General features: G+C 39.0%; 1 protein-coding gene across 4 annotated transcripts in view; it reads right to left on the bottom strand.

Annotated features, from left to right (window-relative positions):
• Positions 1-1,447: 1,447 nt before the first annotated feature.
• Positions 1,448-13,118, bottom strand: part of ABCA1 (ATP binding cassette subfamily A member 1) — a 148,623-nt gene continuing 136,952 nt past the window's right edge. For all 4 annotated transcript variants that reach the window (XM_055124798.1, XM_055124811.1, XM_055124802.1 and 1 more), the window contains exons 44-50: positions 12,663-12,769; positions 10,525-10,666; positions 10,025-10,159; positions 7,635-7,738; positions 7,070-7,162; positions 5,716-5,959; positions 1,448-4,969 (exon numbers count right to left, since the gene is read on the bottom strand). In XM_055124798.1, the coding sequence (XP_054980773.1) occupies positions 4,829-4,969; positions 5,716-5,959; positions 7,070-7,162; positions 7,635-7,738; positions 10,025-10,159; positions 10,525-10,666; positions 12,663-12,769 (966 nt within the window). In that variant the 3' untranslated portion in view covers positions 1,448-4,828. The remainder of the gene's footprint in view (positions 4,970-5,715; positions 5,960-7,069; positions 7,163-7,634; positions 7,739-10,024; positions 10,160-10,524; positions 10,667-12,662; positions 12,770-13,118) is intronic.

Here is a 13,118-nt window from a genome sequence, read left to right as displayed (position 1 = left end):
TAAATGTTTATATGGACATCTCCCTAGAACTGAAGAATCACTGTATCACTGTCATCCCGTTGCTCATCGATTTGTGCTTGAGCGGGCACCAGTAAGGTCTCCATCGTGAGACTTGTTCCTGTTTTTGGCATAGCAAATACACCACAGCTAGCTTGCCAGGCTCTGCCATGCAGACTGAAGAATACTTTGATCAATGGTTAATTTATATTTTAAATTAACTGCCTCTTCACTTTTCACAAAGAAACAATTTTCTAGCATTACATTGCAGTCACTGTAATGTGAACTTTATTGCCACAGACAAATAATGACGCTAATGTGCGAGATCAGTCAAGCTCTTGCTCAAGTCAAGATCCTTCTGCAAACCACAGGTCAAAGTCTTAACTCCACAGGAGACAGCTCAGTGCACAATGGCCATAACCTTCCAGAAGACGTCATGAGTAAAGCCAGGCTTCCGTTTTATGGGAGTTTTTCAGGTACCAATGTAAGCCATTATCATTTCTGAAACTTTGTTCACTGGTTATGAAAACTATAGCCATGTGTCTCATCATAGTACCACCCATCTTTTTTTTTTGGGGGGGGGTGAGGGATTGGGGAGAGTCATACCCCACAATGCTCAGGGGTTACTCTTGGCTTTGCGCTCAGGGATCGTTCCTGGCAGTGCTCAAGGGATCATATGGGATGCTTGGGAACAAACCCAGATTGAATGCATGCAATATAAGTACCTTACCTGCTGTACTATCTCTCCAGCCCCTGGTACCACCCATTTTGAGCATAGCCCTTACCATACTATTTTTCAGAAGAGAAGATGCCTCCAATGTTAAGTCTCATCTCTCTGTCCACAGCTATTTTTTTCTGTCCACTCTCCCTTGGCTACCAACTCCAGCACCTTGCAACAGTGTCCTTGTATTTGGGGTTGAATAAACTAGAGCCCAGAAGCTTGCCTTTTTTAGTTCCACCAAAACATAGTGCAATAGCCTTTGTATGAAGCTGGGAGACAGTCTTTTCAGAGACTTCTGCAGCTTCTAAGTCATTCAGCAAACTAAGTTTATCTAAATACTTCTAATATAAGGACAGTGGCGATGGGTCTGGGGCACCTCGCTGATGGAGAAGGTGTAGTAACATTGTACATCAAAACCATAATTGTCAACACTATCAGAACCATATTACTTAAATCTTAAAATAATGAAAGCAAACCGAAAAAAAAACCCTCAAACTTACAGTTTCAGATACTATCTTAATTAAATCTTGAGAGTGAAAAATAAGTCTTATTTCCAAGTAGTTCTCTCAATTATTTTGTGATTAGCAGGACATTTAACTCTTTCTAAATGTCTACATTTAATCCAAATATCTCCCTTTCCCAGTCATTTCTTACTCTTGTGATGGCTTTATAACACTTTAACAGTAGGTGGTGCTACGAATGCACGAAAATAAATTGGGAGAGACCAAGGACTGTCACAGCTTTATTTCGTGACTCATTACAACATAGAAATATGCCTTTTAATACTTCATATAAAGTTATTAACAATACAAATTTTTTCTTGTTTTTTTTGTTTTTTAATGAAAATGATTTAACTTAGAAATCTACTGTGAAACTTTTGTCTAGTTTTGCAATTCTCAGATATTCCAGTGCAAAAATAGATCCCATTACAGCCAGCATAAAGTGCTTGGAATGAAGGGCCAAAGAAAAAGCACAAAACATAGCTTCAACCTAGGGTATAAGAAGAGAGAATAGAATATTTAACCCTGTGGAAATATAAACATTCTATAAAAAGGGATGCAACAATTTTGAAAAGAATTAGAGCTAAAGTACTATATTACTACTAGCAAATAGTTACAACAATATGAATTAATATCTCCATATCAAAGTGGTTCAACATTATATAACACATGGCTCTTTGGAAAAATTTTTACCTGATATGTACAACCATAAGAAGAAAACATAGATAAATCCCTTTAGTTAACAATTACTCTACAGTGAATGATGTGCGACATTTAACAGTCACAATGCATACAATTCCACTACAGATATTGAAATACAGTAGTCTGAGGTTTGATTGTTTTTTTTTTTAATAATGAACTGTGCTGGGTGTTTATGTATAGAGGACTATTCTGTGGTTTTATTTTATACTTTTCATATTCACAGTTGTTAATGTTTTCCAAGGTATCCAAAAAGAAGCAAAAGCAGAAATCTTTCAACACTGACAGATTTTGAAACTCACATAGCTGCATTTCCACAGGGAATACACAGAAATTTTGCTAGACTGAAAACAGATGGCGAAATCTTCTACTGTCATTAGGTTCACACAAGACATGTAAAAGATTATTTGGATAATCTAATAGGTAACACCATGAAGTCAATGTGTGACTGTAGATTGTTTCTAGCATCATAAGAGACCCTTTTATATATATGAAGTTGTATCTTTTCCAAAAAGAAGTCATAGTGCCTTTAGGTTTTTTTAAAATATGGCCTTGAAGTAAAGAGTAATTTAAGCAGGGAGCCATTTATTTTTAATGTAATGGAAATTAGAATTTCTTGTAGTGAAACAAAAACTGAGAGGTTGGGTTTTGAAATATAGTAAAGAGAGAAAGACCAAATATTTTGATAACTTTTAAGTCATTAAATATAATTATCTCATGCCAACAATTATTGGAAATTTGCCCCCTTATAATTTCAGAAAATGTAACTCCATCCATCTCTAAATGTTGTTTTTCAAAGCAATAAGTTACTTGAAACATTCTCTACATTTTAGAAGAAAAGATACATATTAATCTAAAATAAGTTAATATTTAAGTTTTAGAAAAAGAAGAAATTAGAAATAAAGCCTAAAGATCACTTATACTTCATAAATGGCGGTGATCTCATATTTTTCAAGACACATGACAATGAACAATAATTTTTTTTAAGTGTTTACTGGCTAAAAAACTAAGGTTGGGTTAGGAAAAAAAGATATGTTGGGGGCAGAGTGATTAGATAGTGGGTAAGGCATTTGCCTTACATGCCGCTAAGGCGGGTTCAATCCCCAGCATCCCATATGGTCCCCTGAGCCCGCCAAGAGTGACTCCTGAGCTCAGGGCTAGGACTAAAACCCTCAGTACTGCCAGGTGTGGTGACCCACACACCACCAAAATAAGAGACGTATTTCATGTGGAGGCATTTGTTACTTTTTTTCCAAAATGCTTTAGTGATTAAAGACATTAAGATTTTAAAGTTGTCAGGATGATGTGTCTAAGACCTTCAAAGCCAATTATTTAAAGGTACTAAGTGCTATAAATACAAGTTATATTGTTCAACAAATTTTGAAGCTAGCTGTGTGAAAGAATTCATTGTTTACTGCTGTGACAATTAAATACTCTTGGGGTTTGCATTGTTGCTATTTTTCAAAGTGTGGCCTGCCCACCATTCTTTCCATGGGCTTCCACGACCACAGCCACAAAATAACCTGTTTTTGTAAACCAGTTAGCTCAATAGCATGGCACAGGAAATCTACAGAGACTTCATTCCCACTCCACACACATACATAACACATTCAGCTATAACATACACTCAAAAATACTTAATGAACCAAAATGAGTATCTCAGATTCTTTTAAACTCAAATATAATGCTGTCATTCTCTAGGCCATCACATTGTTTTCTAGTGCCTAGTTGGATGATCCTTATGCACACGGAGATAAGAAAATAAAGCCAGTGAGACAGGTCACTCAGACTCCTCCATGCCACCGGATGCTAGAGAAGCCATTCAAAGGTATCAGAAATCACTGACACACCTTAAAATGCCACATAGCGATGAAAGCACAAAGATTTTTGTCAAAATCCAACTCCAACTTTTCAGATTCTAGATTAACTCGACAAAAGGAAACCCAGAAAGTAATACTATGTTTGTGTCAAACAAGATCTTGAGATGCAGTGTACCGTGTTAGTAGACAGGAAAAATGGACACAGGCTTCCCTTGGTTTGAACACGGAATCTCCTTCATCCGCCCTCCTGGTCTCAGCAGCATGAAGTCCCCACAATGGTAGCTGCTGGCTCCTTGCGTCGCCCCCAGCATCTAAGTACATTTCAAGAGTGACTTTGTACGAATATGAAAGAAAACTCTGAGGACCCACAGCTCCCAGAAAGAGACTGTGATGTCAAGTCACATTTGTCCAGAGCCCCCTACATTTTGCACGTTGCCACCACCAACGCAGCTCAACACAGAGGGAATGAAGGCAGGATTTTCCCCTACATGGCACCATTTTTTTTTTCACTTAACATTTGCTGACGTCGATAAACTGGGCAGAGCAGCTTCATGAAAGTGTTCGGGACACACCAGGGTCCTTAGGTTTTTCTGAGCAACTTGGCACCAGTGGTTGCGGTGCCCTCTCTGCCAGCCACGGTTGTCATCACAGGGAAGTTAAGTCTCTCGGCCTGGCATGGGTCATACATGACGCTGCACACACCTTCTGAGTCTGATCATCACTGACCACGATTCCTTCACGACTTGATGCAACCCCCGTGAGAACACAGAAACAATCAAACATGATTTCAAACCCAAAGGTCCGCCATGTTCCATACTAGAGTTTCACATAGGTACAAGGTAATACACTAAATTCAAGTCTTTTTCACCGAGAGCCATACCACACATAGGCTACAAAGGCACTGCCCGTGTAATGGAATTTTGTTTTCATTGCATTGAATTGCATTGCATTGAAGAGCATCAGTACAGTTTCCAGTTTACTTCTTCACACGTAATAAAAACTTCCAGCTCTTTCCTTTGGAACAGTTCACATGGCACAAAGGTAGCTCAGAGTTCCTTCTTTCTTTCAGCCAACTGTATGAACGAGATTCCTCATACATAACTTTCTTTTACTTTCTCATCCTGTAGAAAAGATGTGAGAACTGCAACATCCACAACTGTCTGGTTTTTGTGTAATGACAGGTCCTTTAAGTGGTCATCATCACTTTGGTCCTTGGCAAAGTTTACAAATACCTGTCAAAAGGAAAAATGGAATTTGGTAAATAACTCTTGACTTGCTCTTTCTTCGGGAGCACTTTTCTCTATGTGGAAACTAAGTCAGGGAAGAAAAGACAATGTGACATAAACAGATTGACGAGAAAACTCAGTGAGGGGAAGAGGGTAATTCTTGGCGAGGGGGCGGGGGAGGGGGTATTAACTATGTAAAAATTTATAAACAGCAGACCAGAGATGTGACTCAGCTCAAAGAGCATGTGCCGAGCATGCCTAAGTCCCTGGCGCCACCAAAATTAATATAAAATAAAAACCTATAAAAAACCTGTATTACCCCAAATGGTCAAATGCTCAATCCTGTATTTACTTTGGCCTCAAAGGTTTGATTAAAGGAACAAAGAATGAAAACTAACTTTTCCTAAATACCTACTAAGTGCCAGAATCTAGTTTCTATATAAGACTTTGTAATTTAAATGGAGTAAGTTATGTGGTCAAATGTCTAGTCCATGATAAATACTGAATAAATGGCAGCTATTATCAATTTTTTTATTATATATTCTATAAAACTCTCACAAAGTAGGGTTTCAATCTCAGTTTTCAGATTGTGAGAGGCTCAGTAAAAAAAAAAAAAATCACAGTTAATAGAAGAATAAGGAACTCAAAATCAAATACTCTACACTGTTGTGGGGCCCCAAATGGGGTGGTGAGAAAGCAGGGATCCTCCTCCTAAAAAAAAAACAAATCTAACTTTGATATGGAAAGCTTACTTGGTCAAGTGTTGTCTGAGAAACAGAGTAATCTTCTATGTGGAGTCGCTTTTTACTCTGGGAAAGGATGCTGAAAATCCTTGCCAAGGAAGATAATGAGGATGGAAGCTGGTATTGGAGCATGTTCCGGTGCTTCTCTTTTAAGACACTTCCTGGAAAAGCAAGTCCAAAGAACTCCTGGACAGGCTTCAGATCAGGGTTGGATCCTGCTATTCGTACAACTATCGTATAGCCGTCTCCAAACCTGAAAGCGGAAATACAAAGAGGGGATCTCAAATACAAATACAAAGAGTATAGACAAAGAGGGGACCTGCAGGAAACGCTCCAAAACATCATAAAGCCTGAGAACCCAAATTGTGCCACGAAAACCAGAAGTTTTTGATAGAACCAAACACTCATTTTTGGAATTAGTTGTAATTTACTGAATGTGCATTCTCTGTGAGGTGCCAAGGTGCTCACTTACATTATAGGCATATGATTACACCTGAACCCTTGAATAGGACAATGTTAGAAAGGGAAGCCCGTGGTGCAGACCTCATGGTAAGGCCAGGTATTTGTAGTTAACTTCACAGGATGCTCTGACCACATTAGCATTAGCATGCGTACCTGGGTAACATCTGTGTAACAGGTGTTTTTTTTTTTACCTGTGTAACAAAGCCAGAGGGTAGATATTCGGAGGAAACTGATTCTTAGAGAGTTTCAGTCACTCGCTCAAAGGTACACAATCAGTAAAGAGAGAAACTGAATGCAGCTCTGTTTGACATCATTCTTTCCGTTGTACCATTCTGTTCAGTTTGTCACTGTCATCCCGTTGCTCATCGATTTGTTCGAGCGGGCACAGGTAACGTGTCTCATTGAGAGACTTATTGTTACTGTTTTGGCATATCCAATATGCACGGGTAGCTTGCCAGGCTCTGCCGCATGGGCTCGATACTCTCGGTAGCTTGCCAGGCTCTCCGAGAGGGGAGGACGAATCGAACTCGGCACAGTGGTTGGGCATTCGCCTTTCACGCAGCCAACCCAAGTTTGATTCCTCCTGTTCAGTTTATTTCCCTTTATTTTGGAGCCATCATTTTATACCCTCACAAAAGAATGTTTGTGGTTTCTCTGAGGTGGGGGCTGTTCTGTTGTTATTGTTGTTTAATTTGGGAGTCACACCCAGCAATGCTCAGGGGTTACTCCTGGCTCTGTATTCAGGAAATGTATGGGATGGTCCCCCAAGCACCGAGTATCAGACCAGGAATTGAAACTGGGTTGTCTACATGCAAGGCGAGTTCCCTACCCACTGTACTTTCACTCCAGGCCCCACACAAATTCTTCTGAGGCAACATTCTGATAAAATGATTGTTGTTACCTATTTTTCAGATGTTGAACACTACCAAGACATCTGAACCTCCCATTGACCATAATTGCCATCCGAGTGCAAAGAGCTTCACATTCTTCCATACTGTGGGAAAACAGAAGGAGATTTACTTTAGAGAGCTGCTCTCTACATATCCTTATGACATCTAGCATTTCAAACAGATTCTCAGCTTTCTAGGGCATAACTAAATTCTGTTATAAATACAGGGAGAATGACTTTATTACTGCAAAACAATGGTAAAAACCAAAACTGGAAAGAATCCAAATTTTTTTAAAAAATGGAGAGGATGTTAAATAAATTAGGATATAATACTACTGGAATACCATCTGGTGTGAGAAATCATGACTCACTTGGAATAATCCTGACAATGTATTAATAGATGTTAAAGATACAGCAAGAAAAGATAGTCAAAATGATATCAGTAGTTGTCTCCCAATAATGCAGGCTCATGAATGTTTGCTTGCCTTTTTAGCATTTTCTAAGTTTTATACAATAATCATAAAAACGCTTGGAAAGCTAAACAATGGAGAAGATAGGCAAGGCACGTACTACAGACCTATGGGATGTAAGCACCACTGATCTCCCCTCCTTGACCACACTGAGGGCACAATTCCACAGGAACCGCCGAGCTTTGGGATCCATGCCTGTAGTGGGTTCATCCTGTAATGAGAACAAAATAAGAATTCCTCTGTATGGAAAACACGTGATACACAGGCTAATAGTTAAGCACAAGAGCATCTTTGATAAGGTCTAAATATAAATTTCTTTTGGTTGTTTCTTGGCCCGAAGAACCAAACTTTACATGCAAGAGTCAATTTTATACTTATTTGTAAGTAGCATTTCACTTTGTTGTTTCAGGCCCATGCCTGGCTGGACGTGCTTCGGGCCATTCCTCATTCTGTACCGAGGGGTCATTTCTGTGGAATTCGGGTCAACATGCAGTTCTGGTGATCAAACTCAGGCCTCCTACTTGGAAAGCTTGTGCTCCTGACTGCTGACCTATCTCCCCAACTCAATTAGTAAATCACTTTTTAAAAATGTCTCACTGGACTCTCCAAACAATAACAGTGAGTTTTGTTGAAATATTGTATGCAATCAAAGTGAAAGTAAAGTGAAATTTATTAGTTACACAGGCGGGGGGGGGGGGCTTAGGGTGGGGGGGCTAGGGGCGTGGGGGTGTTTGGGGTGTGAGGGGGCGGGGTGGAGCTATACTGGGATTCTTGGTGGTGGAATATGAGCACTGGTGAAGGGATGGGTATTCGAGCATTGTATAACTGAGATTTAAACCTGAAAACTTTGTAACTTTGTAACTTTCCACAATAAAAAATTAAAAAAAAAAAATAAAATAAAATAAAATACATTATACTCAAAAATGACAAAATTCAAAGAGAGAGAGACAGAATATTGAATGCAAAAGATAAAAAAAAAAAAAACTTATATGCAAAGAAAAGCCCATAAGATATACCGGGGATCTATCAACTGAAACTCTACAAGCCAGAAGAATATGGAAGGATATAGTACAAAAACTCAACAACATTAACACCTCACCAAGAATGCTCTATCCAGTCAAATTATCATTTAGATTTGAAGGAACTATACAGAGCTTCATGTGCAGGCAACTGCTTAGGGAATTTATTGCCTTGAAACTCCTTTTCCAAGAAGAGTTAAAAGAGCCCCTTTGGGGATAGGAGAAACTTCCCAACATGTGGCACTGAGTATGGCATTCACTAATGGTGCTTATGGTTGTCCTCTACTAGATTAAAAACGTTAAAAACATATAGCAATTAATCATAACAAATTGACTTTTACTTTATTTTCTGATAATTCTATTTGCCATTTGTGTAAGTTTTGTCAGACCAAGTAATACAAAATAGATTTGTTATATTCCTGCCAAGGGAGGAAGAGAATTGGGGATATTGGTGGAGGGAGAGGGACATTGGTGGTGGAAAAAAAAAGAAAAATGTCTCACTGGGGCCAACTTAGCTTTTCATAAAATAAAATTTCTCCAAATAAACAGAAAGGGAAGCAGAAAAAGTCATTTACTTTCAATCATCTTTTTATGACTGACAAGCACATATTAAAATTTTTATACGACAGCTTTTCTGAAGTCAGTATAAAGTTTGGGTAAAATTAATTTTTCTTTTTATTGAAGCTCATTCTAACTTAGCTTGTTATCTTATCCTTGCTAGACTTAGAGAAATAATTTCCAGCTCTACATGATCTGAACTACATAAAAGACTCAATCCAAGGCTCCTTTGTGTAATAATTCCAGTGCTCTTTTACTCTAGAAAAATGGTCAGGGGTCCCTGTTCAATCTACTTTTCCATCTTCTATCTGGATCAATAAACAACTGCCCAGATGCTACCTTTGGAACCCTGCAACTCTCACTATTTCAGACAGTAAACAGAAAGATAATCTCTTAGAATGTTTCAGAAAAACAACAAGTCACCTATTTAGCCTCAGCCATTCTTATTGGGATTTTCCATGCCAGAGAAACAGGGAGCCTAGGGTGAATTCCTCTGACACTGAGAGAATGGCACAGCCATCCCAATATGTGTCAAGGAGAGGAACAAGAATTTTCCCTCCAGGGATCAGAACGATAGTACAGTGGGTAGGGTGCTTGCCTTGCATGCAGCAGACCCAGATTCTATTCCCGGCCTCCCATATGGTCCCCCAAGCACCACCAAGAGTAATTCCTGAGTGCAGATCCAGGAGTCAGCCCTGAGCATCGCCGGGTGTGACACCCCCCTTCTCCCCGCCCCACATCCAGCAAAATCAAAGAACATTCTCTCTGGTTCTGAGGTTGCTCTGATGTTCCTGAAGAGGGAGGCGGGGTTTGCCATTATCAAACTAGTTGTGCAACATCCCTGAACATCTAGAACTTTAGAAAAAGGATGTTTTGCATTTAAGCTGGAACAATCATTTTTCCACTCACAGCCCACTCACCAGAAACACCACAGGCGGTCCACCTATCAAAGCCATGGCTGTGGAGAGCTTGCGCTTGTTCCCTCCACTGTAGTTACCAGCATATTTTTCTCCGTATTTCACAAGGCCCAGTTTCCGAATTGCCCACTCACCAACCTAGAGTGATAAGAAGTTGTGGTCAAATTTTTACACTCACATGTAAAAATTCTCTCACTGAATAAGACCAGATTCTATCATTCTAACCCAGTAAGTGACAAGGAGACAAAAGCAATTGGCAAGGGATCCTGTGAGTGAGAGCAACGATCCGTCCCTCTCTGTACCACCACCACCACCACCACCACCATCCCTGAAACCACTGCCACCACCCCCATGGATGCCACCGTGGAAGCAGATGTCAGGACCCGGCAGTTCAAATTGCTCCCTCATGAAAAGAAACACCTCAAAGCCAGGGGTCATGCATCAAAAGCAAAGCGTATCAGGATGTCAGAGCAGGCAGGCAAGACTTCTAGGGCCCATGGTACCTTGCCAACTTCTTTCTCCGGGACTCCTCTCAAGAGGGCAAAGAACTCCACGTGTTCTCTCCCAGTTAGCAGCTCTGTGATAGCATCAAATTGAGGGCAATAACCCATGTTCTGATGTACTTCGTGGATGTTTGATAAGATACTTCAAAAAAGAACAAAATTGGTCAGACTTTAAACATCCAGAGCAATTCCTACCAGATAACCTTTCTTGGCATTGCTATAAAATTTGTTTGTTCATAATAGAAATATCAGTGAACCCTTGCTAGGGCTAGAATTAGCATTTCCCTCTGGATACCAGCCCCGCATGACAGGGTGTTTCTAAATTCTAGAGCTCATATACCAACTCTCCATCCCAAACTTGAGTCTGTGGTCGTAGTTACATGCAACTAATGCCTTTTTGCTCCAATGTCTTCTTTATGGTTATTGAGACCTACAAGAGGCCCAGTGGCTTTCATTCCTGCATATATAAAAAGAACTCCCAGGTCCACTGTTACTCACAACAACTATGATTAATGTGTTCAAGGAAACTGTATCTGGCCTTCACAGTTATACTACCAAAGTCAACTCTTCAAACAGTCACTGATGGTGACAACCTTAGCTTGGGCAAGATGCACTGTCTTCATTACTTTAGGTCCCAAGAGCCTGTTGCTAGAAATAAGCCTGAAGAAGCAAGCACCTGTAATTCTAAGATTTCTGGTGTCTAATCAAGGCAAATACCTTACTGCCTATATAACCTGTCTAGGCCCTCAACCAGTATTTTTAATGATATGGTAGAAAAAAAAAAATCATCAGAGTCTAAAACAAATAATAAAAGTGAGTTTTGTTTTCAAAAATGTCAAGTCATATGAATGTTTATGTCTTTGTTTTTATTGGGTTGATATATGTGTGTATGTGTGTGTATATACACACATACATATACACACATACATACATATATGTATATAATGTATGTGTAGCTCATATAAGACAAACCAAAGTCACTGACTGGCTTGTAGCATTTTCTTATTAAAAATTAAAAACAGCTCCACATAGGGGGCTCAAGGGTAATACTGTCTGACAGCTCTCTAAAGTGTAGGTATACTCCAAAAGATCAGACAGCACACAGTCCTGTGTGTTCTAAGAGTGGGACAGTGACCTCATCAACTGGGAGAGAAAATTTACAAAAACACAATCTCTCATCATATAGGAATTTTTCAAGATGATATAAAAAAGGTATAGAAGGACATATTTACATTGTGAAAAAACTTATCAACAAATGTTTGATAATAAGGGATTAGTAAAATCATAGGTACATGTATATAAAGGAATTATAGATAGCAAAACTCTACCTCTTAGCCCACTGGGAAATTTTATCATACATTCCAGTAACAAATTTCTTCTTTCATTTTTTTTTTCCGGTCCCATCTGGCAGTGCTTAGGGAACCATGTGGTACAGGTGCTGGGGACAAGATCTGGGACTTACGCATAACCCTTTGATTTATCTCCCCAGCCCAAAAGATAATATTTAACCTAGATGCCATATTATTTTATAATGTATGTACATGTATGCATACATGTACACAAAATATTTGGGCAATAAAAATGTTCTAAAATTGAATTGTGGTGATAGTCACACAACTCTGTAAGACCCAACTGAATTCTCAAAATAATGTATGGCATATTAAACTGTAATAAAGCTGTAAAGGGGCTGGAGTGATAGCACAGCGGGTAAAGTGTTTGCCTTGTACGCGGCTGACCCGGGTTCGATTCCTCTGCCCCTCTCAGAGAGCCCGGCAAGCTATCGAGAGTATCTCGCCCACATGACAGAGCCTGGCAAGCTACCCATGGCGTATTCGATAGGCCAAAAACAGTAACGACACATCTCATAATGGAGACATTACTGGTGCCCGCTCGAGCAAATCGATGAGCAATGGGATGACAGTGACAGTGAAAGCTGTTAAAATATGTAATGAGAATGAAACTAAGCATAAATAGTGGTTCTCTTTAGATAGTAGGATAATGAATATTTGAGTTTCTTTATTTTGTATTTCAACATTTTAATGAACTCTATAGTACTGCTATAATGAGAAAAATAATATCTTTATTTAAATACAGTTCTTAAAAAGTCTTTGTGGCAAAATATAAGCCACTCTCCTCACCTGTTTTTGTTAAGGAAAGCATCTCCTCTTGTAACAGAAGTATCTCCAGTTAACATCTTAAAAGTTGATGATTTACCTGCCCCATTCACGCCCAGAAGCCCAAAACACTGAAAGTATAAGACAGTACAAGTCATATAAGCATTACTAAAGATCTGAATGAAACTGACCATTACATAATAAGTCACCTTAGCTTAGTTTTATATATTAATGATTTATAAAGCATGATTTTCATAAATTAGGTAAAAAACAAATATTTTCTTGGTATTAAGAAATTACAGATACTTAAGCAGATGCTCTATAATGGGATCAGTTGAATGTGGGTATACTGATAAACAGAGTTGTCAAGTTGAGGACAAAGTTAATATGTATAAAAAACAGAAATGAAAGCCAACAAGTGAAATTTCATCATCCAATCTGACTAAAGGGCATGAAAGAACACAAACATGGATTAAAAAG

Source organism: Sorex araneus, chromosome 1 (assembly GCF_027595985.1).
Source record: "Sorex araneus isolate mSorAra2 chromosome 1, mSorAra2.pri, whole genome shotgun sequence".
Classification (NCBI taxonomy): Eukaryota; Metazoa; Chordata; class Mammalia; order Eulipotyphla; family Soricidae; genus Sorex; species Sorex araneus.
Note: the sequence above shows the minus strand (reverse complement) of the source record. Positions and strands in the feature narration are given on the sequence as shown.